At 41.2% G+C, this 18,538-nt stretch overlaps 1 protein-coding gene across 1 annotated transcript in view; it reads left to right on the top strand.

Annotated features, from left to right (window-relative positions):
- Positions 1-18,538, top strand: part of PARD3B (par-3 family cell polarity regulator beta) — a 407,455-nt gene that overhangs the window by 361,824 nt on the left and 27,093 nt on the right. The window contains exon 22 of the mRNA XM_031045134.2: positions 14,261-14,340. Within this exon, the coding sequence (XP_030900994.1) occupies positions 14,261-14,340 (80 nt within the window). The remainder of the gene's footprint in view (positions 1-14,260; positions 14,341-18,538) is intronic.

Here is an 18,538-nt window from a genome sequence, read left to right as displayed (position 1 = left end):
GTTAGACCAGCCTGAAATCAGGCCTCAAACTTAATCCCTTCTTAGGCACAAGCTTTTGCCTTTACTACCAGCTATCTGGTGCATTTATCAAATAGGTGCTGACACGAATGACTTCTTTTTGAATTCTCACAGCTTAATCTCCCTGGGTTATGTTCTCATTCAGTGTGTTGCTGATGAATAAGAAATATCTTCCCTAAAAAAATACTGGTGATCCAAAGAGTTGCCTAGCTACTGTTGTCCCAGGCAGCATCCTGTTTCCTAAAGGTGCTGGTCACTGTTCAGTTTTGCCTCCTAGGGATGACATTGCACTGAAGCAGATAGCAGTTTTGACAAAGGACTGCAAAATATGTCCATTTAACATAATGGAAAGCAGAATGACCTCAGTGAGGCAAACGGCAATGGTTGCCCAGCGTGTGCAGAACAGGGTCAATCTTGAAAGAGGCTGGGTCAAGCAATACAACTATGTCATTGAGGCTGTTACAGAGTACAGATCCTTTATTTGTTAAAGTTAAGTATGTGACTGCAGCCAACTGAAATAATGGACTTTTGATTACTTCTGATTTCTGGATTGAGTTCTTCTATTGTGCATCTACGCAACACGTTTCATTATTGCAGCACAAGATCTGAGGTGGAAGCCTTGGGTCTTCCTGAGTTTTGCTGAAGTTCCTCACTGCAAAATGCATTAGCAGAGCTGCTTGTTAAATTTCATCCTAGGCGTGGTTTCAGCAGTCAGGGTGTCAGTGCTCTGGCTATATTGTCTTGCAGTTAAAAAACACTAAAAAGTTCAAGATTTCTTCACAGCCAAGGTGTGAAAAGTAATTAGAATGTATCACTCGATGCTGGGTATAGCAATTATCTATGAATATATAAAGGCTCTATTTTTCTCAACAAACAGGCGACATTGTTATAATTATTTAAAATGAAAAAGAAAGTCACTGACTCAGACATGGAGAGATTGGGAGGATAACTTTATTAGTTCCCAGTCTAAGGTCTGCTGTGCCAGATGCTAATCTAATGTCAAGACTGCATTAAAATAAAGTACAAAAAATGGGAAAAGAGAACTCCATTTACCCTGTAAGGCTGGTGCTGTACAGGAGTTTGGCTTTTCTGCTCAAGTCCAGCTCCTTTCAACTTTCAACCACAACTCCAGCTATTAAAGAACACTGGGAAAAAAGAGTGCTAGTGCCTTTTTGCTTGCTCAGTATGGGTTCCAACGGAACACATTCCTTCTACTGAATGTGCTGAGATTTGAGAAGTTCTGCAAAAGTTAGTATCAATTTCATTTTTGTTTGCAATTCCTTTTTTACAACCTTCTTTAAGTTTCTTGCTTTGTTTAGTAAATGGAACTTGCAGACAGGAATTTCCCAATGAAGAAGGGAGTCTGATAAAATACTGGCACTGTGCAACCTAATCCGAAGGGTTGGTTTTAATTTGATTTGCTTTTAACAATAAGAAAGTGACAGGGACAGATACTGCTGCCTGTGGTTTTGCTGCTTTTTCCTCATCAAATGGCCTGGCTGCTGTGTTGTCATATTGCCCAATGTTGAGTAGAGCCATTACAGCTGAACTGTATGTCGTAAGTCTTGTATAATAGGAGATATTGAGTCTTTTGTAATCCAGGTGATACTGGGATGTCTGCCTTCCAAGCAGAAATATGAGTTCTGGCCCTGCTGCCTTCAGGGCGTCATGCTATTCAAGGCAGATAATGTGTGAATAATCCAGCGTCCCATAGTAGCATAAATTTCATAAAGTAGCGTATCAAATTCAGCATGTATGTTGGAATGCATGCAACTAAACAAGAGGACAAATAGTGGTATCTCATCTAAAATGCAGTCTGGTCACCAATTATAAGATTTTTCTGATTTTCTTGATAGGCTGGAAGTAATGATTGTCAAAATTACTATTGCAAATAACACACTCTTGTGTTAGGAAGACCAGTGCTGCACATGACAACAAATAATAGCAGTGGAATAATGGCAGTGGCTCTCAAGGAACATGGATCTTGGGGAGGCCCAGCCTGGGTGCTTTTACACCATCAGGTATTCCAAAGAAAGTTAGAGTAGCAGATGCCTAAAGTGATATTGTGACTTTGAAGTTACGATACAACTCAAACCAAAGTGAACAAATTGGGATTCTGAGGAGATCTGAAAGTTCCTTGTATTGTAGTAAGCATGGTTATATTAAATTATATCCTGTATAATTTGATGGTAACTCTTTCAAGATAAGATAAAAATTTATAATTTGAAATACATTCCTGTGCCTTCCATCCCTGGTCTGTCATCATCAAAACAAAGTAGTTCTGACAATCTAAATTCAATCTTTCCTGTGGAAAGATTATATGGGAATTTAGCAAAATACTATCTGGTGGTCCCCACCAGTGGATCAGTATGAACATTTGCATTTGAAGCTAATTTTCAAAGTATTTCTCTTAATTTGCTAGGGAGATACCTGTCAAGTTAGCAATTAAACTGTAATTTGGTCACTGGGGTGTTTATGCGGATTAATAGATCTCTCTCTTAAGCGTGTGCTCCTGGGTTTGAAATAATAGCTATACTGCGTGATAGCATGACCCCACTTGAGTTTCACACACACATGCACAAAATCAAATTCCATCACATTTTAATGCAAATTTTACCTTTGCAAATGATGGCCTGAAAAGAATGAGTTTCCATGGTAACCTTGGGGAACACATAACCTGTTTATCATAACTTCTCCATGAAGCAAGACAGGGGGTGGGGAACATGCTTTGATGTCAGCTATATTTTTCTGTAGACAGCATTCTCCTCTAGCACATAGAGAGAATTTGCCAAAATGCCCCTGTTCTGTCCTAAATAAACTTCTTTTCCCTTTTTTAGAAACAGAAGCAGTCATATGGAATAACATAGGAGGGAAATGCAATAAGCAATGTTCAAAACCATTAACTGACCTTTCAGCTCCTGTCTGTATTTTGACAACTAGGTCAACATTTTGAAAGACCAATCACAAATTAATACTTGACAGATCTCTTCCATCACTTTCTCTCTCCTTGCTTTCCCTCCATGCCTTGCATTTGGTCCTCAGGTATGCCTGCTGTCTTTCAAAGGCACTTTTTTGTTTTCTTGTTCTTCCAATTCAATGCTGAAAGTAGTTTGAAAAACACCTTGAAGTGTCTCTGAACTCCTACATTGTGGAGCTACCACAGAAAAGAGTATATTGATTATGCTTCACATTCGGGGCTGACTTTCAGAGTTGAGGTGGTGGCTTCTGGAGCTGCCATTAGGCAGGAGTGAGTTTGATGGCTGCAAGCATCTGCAAGGTTGTATTTTTCCTGCAGATGCACAGTAACTCCTGGCTAAAGGAAAGTATGCCTGCAACATTTTTTTAAGGTCATTAGGAGTAAGGAACAGATGTTGAGGTTTTTCGGAATGGTGCTTTGAAGTGCTTTTTAGGAGTCAACTGACAGGACTGACCCTATAGGCAGTGATTTTTGGGACTGGAACACAGAGGAACCATTGCCCACAGTTACCCATCTGGTATCCATCTGGTACCAGCAAACAACAGACAGTACCAAATCACAAAGAAACTGTACCAACTGCTAAATTGGTATCAGCAAGCAAAGAAGGTCGGCACCCAACAGCAGTTGCAAGCAGGAGAAACAATGTCTCTAGCATTTACAGACTGGTATCTGAAGATTGGAGGAACCTGATGCCATAGCATATGGAAAGCAATTCCTCTCTCTAAGCCTGCTTATGCTGATGTTGTTTGTTCAGTATTGATCCGGGTTTGGGACTTTTCTTCTGCCTTTTTTTTTTCCTTAACCACATTGAATTTGCAGTGTGAAGAGCTTTTGTCATGGTGCCGTTGAGAGAGTGCCTCTCTTTAGTGGCATCTATGTTTAACAGGATTAAGGTGGATTTAATACCCTGTGCTACAGAGACTAACCATTCAAATTTTAGGAGTACTGTTCCACAGTGATATCAGATCACAATGAAAGGAGTTGAGGTTAACTTTTAACTCCATGACGATTTACTTTTTGCGGTTTTTCTTTGATGTGAAGTATTTCTGGGGAGAGCTGTGGCAGGGGGTTGCTTCCCAATTTTCTTGCCGTCTTCCTCTTCTTCCCTTTGTTAATTTTCCTCCTTCTTCCTCCTTTTCTTCTCTTGAAGCAGTGTGCTAGTTTGTACAGTAGCTAAGTGTTTAGAATGTAATAATACAACAGTGAGAGATTTACTGCCTCTAGGCACTACCCCTTCTACACTTGAGGACCTCCAGCAAGGCATGATTTTATAGACAATGAAAGGCTCACTCTCCCCTGTGAAGCTGCCTGCCTGCAGGAAGCTTTTCACTATTTCCACTACTTGCTCTGCAATTTAGTTCCATGCCCTGCTACTTCCCCCTTCCCTCCCTCTTTTCTTCTCTGACATAGACATGCGTATACCCCCTGTGTACACATTCAGCACCAACACCAGATGTAGGTAGATACGGTGAAATAGCATTATCTCAATGTGTGTGTTAAAAACCTCAAAAAATACTGCAGACATTTTTGTTTTGCCATCCTCATCATAAATGGAAATATTGATCTGTCCCCAGTTTGCTTTCCAGGTACTGACAGTGTCATTTCATTTTCCCTGAAAAGAACACAAATGCATAGCTGGGCTGCAAAGCATGGCCATTGCATCCTGGCATTAGTGCCAAGAACTCTGCTGACTTAGCTAGGGAAAGATGCTGAAAGCCCCTGACTTTGAGAGAAAACTCAATTCAATTTACTTCATACAGTGTCTCTCATGAAGTATTTCAAAATGCCTTATATCAGGAGATAACATAATGAGAAAAAGCTTTAGAGAACTGGGTATTCAGATAGGAAGACAAAATGATACACAACAATGAACTGGAGTAAAAGAAAAGATGACTGTCATTTAAAAGCAGTAATCATCTGGATAAGTAGTCTTGTAAACTAATTACAGTGAGAAGAATGCAAGACTGGGAAGAACAAGAAGCAGCATAGTTTCAAACAGGCTAAAGCAGAGTTCTGGGTTTGGGGGGGGAGGAATTGTGTACAGTACTGTAGAACAGCTACAGGAGATCTGCTTTAGAAATGTATTTACATGTGTGTGTTATGTATGCTGTATATTGCATCACAAGTGTAGCTCAGTGACAAGTTATTCTCTCTAGTGGCTGGGAAGAGATTAATTACATTGGCCTGGTTCAGTGGAAGAGCAATTGAAATGACCACTTATAGTTGGAAAGAATCAATGCTGATGGGTGCTGAGAGTTTTTTGTTTTGCTGCTTTAAAGTTTTGCTCTCAGCTTAAAGGCCTCTATTTACCTCTACTCTGAGAATAGGTTTGCAAGTGAGGGTGTCACAAATCTGGTGCTCATTAAAGACAATTAAGAGGTAGAATTAACCAAAACATATTATATGACTAATGGAAAAATAAGCCACCCACAGAGACAGGCATAGGCCAGGAAATGATCTCATTTTGCATGGTCACAGGAAACTATAGTCTTCCAGCACCAGGGATTGGGGGATCTCAGAGCTGGGGTTCGGAAAGCAGAATATTATCTTTGTGGGGCTGTGCAAAAACACTTTGCAGTTTTGGCTTCACCTCCATCTTTGCTATTTTCTCTCTTCTTAGTGTTGCAAGATACAGCAAATGCTGAGAGCTTGTTTTCTACTAAGCTAAGGCAATTGCCATGTTTTTAAACTGTTATGGGAACAGCCTGTTTCCCTTTTAAAGTTCCCATCTGTGTTTGTATTTCCCTCAGTCTATTGCCTTTATGGAGAATTTTCCGCTCTCTCTAAATCTAAACCATTAGTTTCACCTCCTTGAACAAGAGGTAGGGCATTACTGAGGAGGAAAAGTAAATCCTGAGATAATCAGCCCTGCTTAATTCCAGTATGGGAGCACTGCCATCATCAGTATTCTTGGTGCTCACTGCATAGGGAGAAGGAACAATGACTGTAAGTATAGACATTTGTGTGTGTATATGTGTATGTATGTGTACATGTGTGTATATATGTGTTGAGAGAGGCAGAAGGGGATGTAATTGCCTAGCAGTCTGACCAACCAAGTAGTGCTCTGATTGCATACAGCTGATTTTCTACATGAAAATGTTCAAAACTACTCACCAGCAAAACCAAGATCATCAGTGACTCTGGAGTGTGTGTCTCTTTCTTACAGGGTAGAGGAAGGATTGTTTGATTACTGTCTCTACTTTCCTTAAGACAGGGATGTTTTTCTCATCCAAGGGAAATGCATTCTAGCAGCATGAACATAACTATTAATCAACACCTAAGCAATAATCAGTGAATGAAAAATGATGACCAGAAACTGAAAATGTACTTGCATTGCTACTTTGGTGCTTTTCCTTTGAGATCATGCTCTTGCATTTTAATACGAACAATTCTTACTAAATTAGTGCTGATATATTCTGAAAGGCAGTTATTGAAAAAGCCAGCACTTATTTTTCACTTCAAAAGAAACCCCAAAACTAACAGTGAATGATACCTTAAGATCTGCATAAGTAACTTTATAAAGCTACCTCAATTGTTTCTGAGATAGATCCTCAGTTGAGATGAACCAGTAGTATCTTACAGGGTTACTTCAGAAATAGAGATGCCAAGATCATCATCACTAGAATGCTGTAATCAAATGTGTGAAGATATGTTCAGGATACAAAGATATAAATGTTTTTCCTGAGTATTTTCACCCAAAAAGGAGATACAGCTACTGAGAGATGCAGGTGTATGTCAGCTTTGGGAATGCCTCCAAGAGGAATCAAATGCTATTGAAATTAAAACAAACCACCCTCATCAGTATTTAGCGTGCTTTCCTGAATCAGGGCCAAGGCTGTGAGACCCATCAGAAACCAAGGCTGTGAGACTCTATGAGGAGTGCAGCAATACCTTCCTTTAGATCTTCAAGACGGCTTTTGACAAACTTAATCACAGTTTAATAATAGCATCAGTGTTCTTTGGAATAACCTCAAAACCAGACTACTATACAATGCTTAAAGTGAGCATGTACTGAGCAGAAAGAAGACTCAATATTCCCTGTGGCTGAGCCCAGAAAAAAGAACTTCAGGAGTCTATGAGATGGTGGCTTGGTCATGATTAGGCTGTGAGCAGGCAGCTGTAGTCTGTTGATTCACCTTCCCGAAGTATCTTCCCTATATATTCTATTAACAAGGTAATACAAAAGTTTACATTAGTTACAAGATTACCCAAAACAAACTTTGAAGGCGTTAGCCCCTGATTGAAGAACCTCTAACAATTACAGTCCCAAGATGTCTGTAAAGTGGAGTGGGAACAGAACTGAAAGGTTATCTCAAGATACTGCTTCTTTCCTTGTGCTTGCAACTGTCCTACAAGCAAGTTTGTAACAGGAAAGTTGAAAGTTCTCTCTTTCCAGGGGTGGAGGTGGTTTTGGGAGTTCCCGTGGAGTATCTTCTTGGTTTGCTATTGCAGCCACTTAGTGAAGAAAAGCACTACTAAGATTATCAAAAAGAAGTATTAAAGGTGCTGTCTTACATCCTAACAATGGTAAAGAAGTACTGATGGGCTCATATACCATTAGACTCTTCTTTGAGGACTGCTTCTGTCATTAAAATCAATGCAACTTAATTAAAGCAAATTATAGATAGATACATCTATAAATAAGATATTAAAGTGCGCTGCTGAATATGATAATTGCTGCATATTTAGCAATCAGCATGTGTGTTCTGCTTTTGCCAGGAGGGATTTCTTTCAGTGGAATCAATGGAGCTTTATTAAAAACCATCCAAATTAGAGGGAGAAATGATGAGTGTTATAATAACGCAAAATCACTGTTTCAACTTTCTTTGCAAAACCAGGAAAGCAAAATACATCCCTCTTTGTGTATGTAAGGAAAACATCAGGAAAATTCTTTTGAATTGTGGACACTGGTAGAATTTTTAATTTTTACTCTTTGATGCAAAACATTAAAAAGCTGGATGGAGGAAAACATGTTTTCTGTGGAAAAGCTGGAGGTCTTGGAGGGTGGAATAATTAGGATATCACAGCAGTAAGTGATTAAGAAGACCTCGTTCATTAACTTCCCCCATTTCACATGGAGCATCCAGTTCACTGCCTTACATAACCCACCTCTGTTTGAACAGCTAAAGGAAGTGTTAGTGAGTCAAATCATGCTCTTAAATTGCACTTGCAGTGCCTACAACCAGGCAGACTGTTTAAATGCAAGAAAAATAAAGTGGGTGAATTTTGGTGCTTCACCTGTGCATGAAACACTGAGACTGGGGTGGGGAACAAATCCACTTTTACCTCTCTCAGTTTTTCTTCAGTTTTCACTTAATTGAAAACAAAAACCAACTGTGTCTCAGCAGAGGGGAGACCTGAAGGTTAAAGGGCAAATTCCGTTATACCACGGCTCTTTTTGGCATGCTGAATCTCAACCCATGTGATTAGAAACGCTCACAGACAAAAGAAGAGCTTTGAGAACAGAGGTCAAACCAGCATCTGAATCAAGTCCTTTTGCCGATGATCACAAGACTATTGAAAAGTGTACTAAGCAATGCAGCAGCTCTGCCTGCCATGTTTATACACAGACTTTCAGGCAAAAATCAGAACTGGGTGGCATTTTCAAAACACCTGGGTGATGGCAGAGCACATGCCTCACTCTGCTGACTCCTGTTCTTTAGTGCATGTTGGTCATGTAAAATACAGTGGTAGTGTCACACCATTTTTTTATGGTGAGAAAACCACAATGCACAAGCTCAAGTCACTCTCAGTGTGTACACAGCAAAAAAGTTAGGAGTCCCAGGACTTCCGTCTTCATAAGCTCTTCCTGGTCTCCCATAGTTTTTAAGTTGGGCGTGACTCAAGCGAAGTCAGCAGTGGTTTGCCCTGGGTCTACAAGCATACAGCTAAAATCACGTCAGCCTTGATAAAATTAAGCTGTTGCTACTTACCTCACTTTCTTTCTGATCTTAATGGTAATTGAAATGTTGGAGGAGGCTTATTGTTCAGAAGTGGGGAAAATGAAGGTTTAGAAGGAGAAATTAAAAGGGCAAAAGAGATGTTTAGCCTGTAAGTGAAAAATGGATAAGCCTGAATGCAACACCCACTCTGTATTATTCCTTTTCAAGAGTGTGAAACTTTTGACTCCGAGCTGTGGTTTTTCTATAGCTAATTAAGAAGCTTTAAACAATTTTTTTAACAAACTGATCTCTGCAAAGATGACTGAAATTTTCTATGTGCAGCTTTAAATAAAATAGCTGCAGGAGAGGGAACGGTGACTGCAGCTTTCTGAGACAACCACCCTGGAAATGGCTCTGCATTGTTCTTTTTCTCATGAGCAATACCCACGGTCTTAGGTCTTCAGTGCCAACTTTACTTGGGATGGATCTGGAGCAGGTAGCTCCAGTGGCTCAAGTGGGAATTTGTGGGTGGATGTAGAGCCCCAGGTGAAAGCACAGTGTCATAGAATCACAGAATAGTTAGGGTTGGAAAGGATCTTAAGATAATCTAGTTCCAATCCCCCTGCCATGGGCAGGAACACCTGTCCTTGCCGAATGTGTCTCCACTACTAGGGGCAAGGAGCTGTTGCTGGCTTCCATTTGCAGTGGGGTAACATTCACCCTGGGCCATGTGTGAATGCACAAGAAAAAGTTGATTCTGGCTTCATGAAGCTAAAACTTCAAAAAAGATCACTGTAGTTGTTACTGTTCATACTGCAGTGGCTGTCTGACCCCAAACACCTTGATCCATATGAAAGGGGCAAGGGAGGCTTTCCTGCTGGCAGCTAGACTTTTAGCTTTTAACAAGTGCTCCTGGAAAGGCACTATAAGGCAGGTGAGGAGGAATGAAATGCAGTGTCTCCTGGGGAAAAAAAATACGGCCTCTTGCACTATTCTGCAGTTTTCAGGGGAGTCTCAAACTTCAGGCTGAAGTAAATCCCTTCTTTGCTCTTAAGGAATTGTTATTGTGCAGCCCCAGAATTTTCCTGTAGGCAAATCTTGGACTTATTTCAAGCTACCTGCCTGCAGGTATGCTCTACTTAAGCCTTATAATTTACTTGCCAATATTTGAGTCCTCTAAGATACTTGGTCTGGCTTGAAATGCAAGTACATGTTCACATCACCTGCTTTTTGGATTTTTTTGTCCTGGGAAGTTTTCTTAGGGAGAATTGGCAGGATAGAGATACCTGCTGTAGGTCATCATTTCTGGGTATTAGAAAACTCCTCAAAGTGCCCTGCAGTTCTTGTGTTTGCCAGGGACAGAGCTTGCACTGACACCTGCACAGCTTTTGTGTTCTCTTTTTCTTTGTAGTTGCTTTCCCTTTCTGTGTGTTTGGGATCTGCATGTGAAATGTGACCCTGTGAATCCTTCTGTGGTTTTCTGGTTTGAAACAAATGAGGATTCCATTCCATTTGTCCAGGGATGAGGAGGGAGCCCAGCCTGCATTTGTTTTTCTCTGCCTTTTGACCTGTCACATTGGTCCCCTGCTGAAGGCTGTGGAGTTGGAGAGCAGCACACAGTGCCCATGTCGCAACTCAGTCTGTGCTTCCCCTAGCCTGGTCCTGCTGCTGGGGATTGGCAGGGGTTTCATTAAAGCTGCAGAGGTGTAAGAGGGTTTCCTCTGAAGTGATGCATTTCTGTAACAGAAACCTTGTTTGCTAGTGGAAATTATTTGTTTTCAGCAAAGGAGATTTGAACAACAAAAATGTTACTAGCTATGTTTTAAAAAATGCCTTTCTGGCGCACAGAAAATCCTGACCCTGAAGGCATTGACTTATATGGATGCAGGGTCTTGCCTGTTTGTCTTGTGTGACCATTGCTATATGCTTCGGAAGAGTCATTGGGATTCCCAAAGGGGCAATAAGGAGAATAACCTGCTGGTACAGAGGTTTCTGCCTGCTCTCCCTTCCAGGGAATGGCTGACTCTTCAAGGCTTTACCTCTCTTCTACTTGTCAAAGGCTTTACTGTCTTCTGCTAACCTGATGCTAGTTGTTTTGATTCGTATGTGTGTCCAGTTTATTAATTTTCTATTCTACAGAAGGTTTGGCTATACCAACACTTTGCCACAGTTAAGTTTCATGAATTGTGTTTTGTTGGGTTTTGATAAAGATAGCATTTCCTTTCCTCAGTTTAAGCATGCTGCTCTTTTAATTGCACTGATGGGATGATGGCTGTTTCTGTGTTTATCTCTACCCCATTATTTTTGCATATTCATGTTTTGCTTGTTAGTTGAGGCTGCTTTAGACTGAGATGATCTCTTCATAATGATGGCTCATATTTAAGTTGATGTCGTTAATTGAAACCCTAAAAATACAGGAGCATGTTTTGGATCATTCTTTTGGTTGTGCATTACCATATGCGAAAAGTGTATTTCATCTGCTGTCTTGTCTTCTCTTTATGGACTGGGGTGTTGGTCTCAAAAGTTTTTTCAGCCACGTCCGTTATGGGCTCAGATAAGTAACACACCTTCCATCAGCTCCCATGCCTTGATGGTCACCTTATGGTCAGTGTCCATTTGGCTTTGATAGAATTTCCAGGGTTTTTTATTGAGATTACTGTGTGCTCACCTAAATCGTTTGTGATTCTTAGCTATGTGGTTAAGATCTCTGCACCTGGACTGAGGGCCAGCTGCAGACACTCTGTTTCAGGGAAGGAGAATTCTGATCTTGTTAATTAGTACCTTTCACACTGGTATTGAGTTCAGTTTGTTGTAAAAGACGGCAAGGAACCCTTTGCTTTGACTCTCCCTGAAACATAAATAACTTGTATGAAAGAGGTATTTCCATTTTTGCAATTCCTCCTTTCATTGGGGTAGTGTTTTATTCTGGGCACCATTTTGTTGGTGGCTGAGTGATGATACGTTTGTACTGTCGCATGGACAGATGGAGAAGGGAAAGGAGAAGAAATGGCGGAGTCTTTAATTAGCCGTGCAGTGCCAGAACATGCTTTTCCAGGGCGTCTGGGGTTTTATATAGGGTGTAGAGGCTCAGCCGCTCGATGGATCCAAATTAGCAAAATTGTGTATCCACCGCCAGGGCGTTTCTATGGTAACTGTCTCTCAAATCATATATACAAACAGACCTGGCAGGGGGTATCGCCATCTATTTGGTCTGTAGGAAGCCATCGGAAAAGAGGTGTTTTCAGGCTGCAAAAAGGGCTTGCGATGTAAATATTTTTTACTTTCTGATAAGTGGTGTAAGTTTTGGGATCAGTGATGGGTTCTGGCTCCATTCCGAATCTGTTTGTGTTTCTGCACATTGACTGGCAGCTGTTACTCCTGATAGGTGTGAGAGTCATCACCAGGAAACTTGCACGAGGTTGCAAATGCACAGTTAGCAGGCGTATCCTTTAGCTCGGAAACATCTTGCTGCTGCACATCATTAAGAGCCTATCTACAGCCATGCAGGTAGACTGTATGCTACGTGGCTTTTGTGCTGAGCAAACCAAATTATATGTTCATTTCTTTTCCCTCGTCATTCCTCATAAAACAGCAGAAATCTGGAGGCTCTTCTCTCACTGGTGTACCTGGTGAATTAAAGGAAATCATCAACCTAATCAAATTAGCAGTGTAAGAACAGCCAAAGTGGCTGTGACTCTTCACCTAGGTGACTCTATCTCTATAAATCCTCTCTACATGTTGCTTTTCCTGGTTAAAAAAAAAAAAAAAAAAAAAAAAAAAAAAAAAAATGAATGAATGATCCATTTAGCTTACTGCCCTCTTTTTGAAATGTAAGGCAATTATTGTTATTCTTCGCTTGTCCAAAGTCAGGCACTGCTAAAGCATGGGTCATTTCAAATGAGAAGTGGTTATTTCTTGTGGCCGTCAGTTCCATGACAGCTCCTTTCTGGTTTGAGTCTAATAAAGGAGAGTTAGCAAGAGATCTGTGCTAAAAAATCTTTTTCACTTGTGAGTATCTTGGATGTTGTATGGTATTGGTTTTGTGGTGAGTGTATAATGGTGTTTGTCTGGAATAATTCCTAAGCTTGCTTAGTAGCTTCAAGGGATAGTGCCTCTCTTTGTACTGGACCTTGGCTTATGTGATCGGTCCATAAGAGATTGTACACAGAAATGCTATGTAAAGGTAGATAAGGCTATGCCTGAGTGCACAACCCTTCCCATTGTAGAAGCTTATACATATCTTCAGTGAAAATGGCATATTGTGCATAAATTACAGGGCTGACAGGAATGTCCTCTAACCTGTAGAATGTGAAAAACATGTTAATTTTTTGTTTGTTTTCTCTTTTTACAACCAGGCATTTGCCGAAAGCTTTGTGTGATTTATTCTTTTCTTTTTAATGAATTGTTAAAAATGTTTGAAAAGGCATTAAATCTTCCTTTTTGCTATTAATCTGTGAAAGGGGAAGGGGATTTTAAATGGCCTTTTAGTATATTACTTTATAAAACTGCTGATTCTAGCAGCACTGGAATAGGAATACATACTAATGTAGGAAACACTGAAGGCAGTCAGAGCCTTCTGCATTTATGGAGGAAAAGACTAATAGCTCCATTTTAACAAGGCTCTTAACACTTTGGGCCATCAGCAGGCATTGAGTGAGTGAAATTGGGAGAGCTCCTGTGTGCTAAAAGCATTGAAGTTCACCATTTTGTACCCTAGTTGGAGCCTTCCTGATAGAATTGCACTCTCCAGCCAACTCCAGTTGCCATCTTGAAAACAAACCAAGCAGCGAGCTGGCATTTTGACTGAGTGCACTAATGCTTCACTTTTGAAATGGCACCAGAGCATGATAAATGCACTTAACTCCCAGCGGGATACGTAGCTTTGCAGTGGCGTTAGGGAAAGTTTCTACGTGTGTGTTAAGAATGCAAGCAAAGCTGAGTAGTAGTATTAAGCAACGTTTTATACTTGAGCAAAACACAGAAGACAGGAAAAATCTGCAAACCTGATACCAAGACGCTAGCTTTGGTTCAAGTAGTTATGCCACAGAAATCAGAAGGGATGTGCTTAATTAGATTACACCCTCATGTTACTGAATTCTAGGGGAAAGGCCAGCCAGGGGAGGAGTATCGCAGCTAGGAGACAGGCGAGGAAAAGGCTCTGAAGAATGTACCTGTTCTAAATAGCTCTTTGATACGGAAGCCTTTCTTGTTAGTAGTGATAAGATTATGTATGGGATTTGTATCTTCTTTGAGCCCCTGCATTTCTTTTGTTGATTTTGGCATGTTGCAGCATCATGTGTTCTCTGCTTATCATTTTGAGATGCATTGTTAGTAGCTGGGCTGCATAATTGATCTTCATCTCTAATTACTCTCCTCTCCACAGGTGCCTGGAAAAGGTCCAGATGGGAGCTCATACAATCTCCACTTCGAGGGGATGGAAAGGCAGTATGCATCCTTACCCAGGTATGGCACTGAGCCTCACACACACACAGTCTGATTCACCCTCCCTCCAGTGGGTGGGGAATTCAGCCCACAGCTGTATCCAGCTCCAGCATGAGATATTATTTTGCAGTTTTGTCTTGCCACCTTATGCTGCTGATTTAGTGCCATCTTTATAACTCTGCTCTTAATACAGACTTTTGAATTTATGTATTTTAAAAGGTTTTGCATTGAATGTGTCAGCAAGAGTCATGATCCAGAGGCAGAGAACATGACGTTGAGGAAACTGGCTTTGCAGAAGTTATAACAGGTCCTAGCAGGGCATAAATGACTGAGTTTAAATGCTTCACCCCTAGCAGTGTTCAGGGCCAGGTTGGACAGAGCCTTGGGTGACACGGTCTAATGTGAGATGTCCCTGCCCATGGCAGGGGGGTTGGAACTTGATGATCTTAAGGTCCTTTCCAACCCAAACCATTCTATGATACTATGATATAATCCTAGCTGGCATTGACAGAGTACTGCTGTGGAAAGCCTCCACTGCAGCAGCCACAGCCACTGAAGTCCCTCTGCTGCTGCAAGGATTGACTGACTAGCAGTCCTATTCCAGTGGAGCATCTCTGTGCTTTAACTGAGCACTGTGGAAATGAAAGTGAATTCTCTGAGGGCTTTTTTTAATTTTTAATCCTTATCAACTCAATGAAGAGTAATTCTAGTCTGAAACCAGTGGGGCATAAGAAAAAGGAAGCATTTCAGAGATTTCAGTCCCATTTCTATGGGTGTTCTAATAGCAGAGTGTAAGCTGTAGGAAACCAGAATGAGGAAGGAGAGGATGCTAGAAAATATAGTGGGAGGAAAACAAAAATAGAAAAATATTCCCCATTCAGGATTAGAGGCCTAAGAATGAACTTAGGGGCGTTGTTGTTGCCCAGTCCACTTCTTGGTCCTACAAGCAAGGTAATTTGCAAAGGCAAAGCAAAAGTAGCTATTTAAAAGCAGGAAGAGTTTCTTCATTGTGGAAGAATGTGGAAGAATTCCTTCATCAGGAAATCAGTGAATTTGCTTCTTTTTCCACTATTTACATTCAAAGGTGTCACTGGAGAGATTGATTGATAAATATGTAATGCTGTGTCCATTTCCAGATGAAAATACAAAGATGTTTTTGGAAACCAATATATAGAGGCTGTCTCACAAGACATCATTGGATGTTTGTAGGTATTTTTTAGTGTATGTGGTTTCTAAACTGAAGGACGTGTCTGTAGTTTAGTTACTGCCTTCAAACAATATTTGTGTCAGCTGTGCAGTAGCTGGCTTTTCTAACAGAAGCCTGCTTTCAGGCTGTGTCTTGTACATATTTCTCGACTGACTGTGGGTATTCTTACTCTCCTGGGTAAGTACCATCTTTTTCCATAGTTCTCCAGTACTCAGGTCTCCTCATGTTTTTAGCAGTAATTTTTGCAGGTTAGTTAGGTGTAGTTTAATTATGCACACTCTTTTTTGTCTATTTTAAATTTCAATTTTATTGAGTACTTCCTTGTGAATTACAAGAATAAATTAGCAATTGCTGCCCAGTGTAACTCTCTACAGCAATTTTCATATTCCTGTATCATGTCTCTTTTTATTCATTTTCCCTTCAAAGCTGATCAACCTTATTTTTTCAGTCTTTATAAAATGGAAATTTCCCAGTGACGTCTTAACTCCCATCACCCAGAATACTTTTTATTCCACTGGCATTCCTTTTGAGAATGACCAGAAGTGAGCACAACAATGCAGATGTAGATGTGCCCTTGCTTTACGCAGCAGTGTTCTCTGTATTCCTTCTGTCTTGTTCTTTTTCAAACGCTCTGCATCCTTGGCATGTCCCCTAGGTGTGTGTACCTTAGGGGGTACTCTGCACCCTGCGTTTTCATGGAGCGGGGATAAGTTTGGTTGGGATTTTGAGGTTTTTGTTTAAAATAGGTCTATTCTTCCCAAAACCAAGACTTGCTGGAGACGTGACTCCAGGTTTTCTAACAGGTGTGAGTATTTAGCTGGCTGGGTCTCACCCTTTAGGAAGCCATCCAAACATTCAGTAAGTTTTTGAAGATCAGTATGAAAAGTGTCATTTCTCTCAGTGCCTAAGAAGATCATGCTAAAGAGTGAAGGCCTGCATTTCATCAGGGCTATGTGTGCTTTCTGGTCCAGGCACTTGCACTGCTGCACGCAGGCCATGTAGTGCTGTGCCTCCAGAGGGTTTCTTCCCTGGTAGGAGCAGAGCTTTAGGACAGTGCACCCTTGGGTGTGCCTGCAGCCCAGCAATCTACTGCTGCCTTTTACACTTAGGTTTTGTAAGTTTTGCAGTTTCATGTTCCTGCAGTAATTAAGCCCTGGCAGTCACAAATGACTAGATTGCTACAGTGAAGTCTAAATCCAGAAGAAGAGGATGTAGTCTCATTGCCAGCCACTAATGGAAATGAGTGATTTCTTTTCTTCTGATGGCTGACTGCCCAGGAGTATTAAAGGAATCCAGGTAAAAACTACCCATTTTCCAACTTATTCTCAGTGGAGGATCCATGAATACTACTCTAATGGGCAGCATTCTTTAAAAAAAAGAAAGAAAGTTAGAAAGAAACACAGAGATAATATTTCCTCGAAGAGCTGCTTTCTTCTCCCCAGCATTCTAGTATTATTTCATTATTTCCTGCCTGTGGGTTTCTTCCCCTCCTTGTCTTGTCCTTTCCTGTCCTTATCTTGATCATAGAATCATAGAATAGTTAGGGTTGGAAAGGACCTTGATATCATCTAGTTCCAACCCCCTGCCATGAGCAAGGACACCTCACACTAGACCATGTTGCCCAAGGCTCCATCCAACCTGGCACAAGTCCAGGTAGATGACATCAACTCCTCTGCCCCTGTCCATCAGTTCCGTAGCCCCATCATAGAAGGCCACCAAATTGGTCAGGCAGGATTTCCCTTTAGTGAAGCCTTGCTGGCTGTCACCAAGCACCTTGTGCCTGCACCAAGCACCACATGCTTTCATGTGCCTTAGCATGCCTTCCAGGAGAATCTGCTGTATGATCCTGCCAGGCACAGAGGTGAGACTGACTGGTCTGTAGTTCCCTGGGTCTTCCATTTTCCCCTCCTTGAAAATAGGACTTATGGAATCACTGAGCCACATTTGATATGGACATGGTATATAACTGTCTGCATACTTAGCCATTTAAGTCCAGTTTAATAAGAGATACTTAAGGAGTCTTCAGATGAGAGTTGTAGATGCTGGGAAACAGATTCTTACTGCAATATTGTGTTGAGGCCAGGGTCTTTTCTGCCATGCTGGTGTGGCATACACAAGGAAAGAGAGGCAAGCGTTTAGATTGCAGCCAATTTCACTCAATGAAGAAGGAAGGGGGGATCTGAGCTATGTCAGGAGTAGCTGGGACCTACACAGTAAAACTGTTCTGCTCACCTGGAAGCCAGCAGGAGTCATGCCAGTGTGTGGGTATGGACAAATTGAGTATGAGAGCTTTGGTTTTCCTCCCCACTGCAAGAAAGAGGAATGATAACCTGCCAAACAGCTTCATGAATGTCTGGTGCTCTTAAGCACTACCCTGTTCCTGTGTAAAGGCACATCTCCTGCATGAGGGGGAGTTCACACTGCCAGCAGCATCCAAACATATCTGCTTGTGGGTTGTAAAAACCCAAGTTTTGAAACATCATTGCTGCTTTGTCCTTTCCCTTTTGTCTTGTATTCTTCTGTTTTTCTCCAGAGCTGCTAATTTAAACCTAGATATTATGGGCCAGATTCAGGTAATGTGTCTGTATTAACTGTATTTGAGGGATTCAATTGTGTCGAGTGTACTTGCCTTTTCAGTCGATGCAGCAGCAAATCCAGTGTCCCAGTCTCACTGAGCTCAGTGACGCCCTTTTTTGCCTCTCAGTGCAGGATCTGTACCTGTGTAAGGTTACATTTTTAATTAAAAGCTGAAAACAAGAGGCAGCAGCCTTTGGAGGAAGGCTTTGTGTGTGACTGGCTTAATGAGTGAACAGCCGAGTTCTGTAGTTAGGTTTCTATGTAAAATAAAGCCAGTCTGTAGACTTGGTTTGGAAATGTCTAGAGAGGCAAACATCTGAATTAGATGATAAGTGGCTGTGGCAGGAGAGTGGCAGGTCTTCATCTCACACACTGCATTGTGCTGCTCTGTCTGCAGAAAAGCAGCTAAGTGGGAAAGACAGAATGGAAGGCTTT

Source organism: Melopsittacus undulatus, chromosome 8 (genome assembly GCF_012275295.1).
Source record: "Melopsittacus undulatus isolate bMelUnd1 chromosome 8, bMelUnd1.mat.Z, whole genome shotgun sequence".
In the NCBI taxonomy this organism is placed as follows: domain Eukaryota; kingdom Metazoa; phylum Chordata; class Aves; order Psittaciformes; family Psittaculidae; genus Melopsittacus; species Melopsittacus undulatus.
The sequence above is the reverse complement of the archived record's forward strand: the minus strand, read 5'-3'. Positions and strand labels throughout refer to the sequence as shown.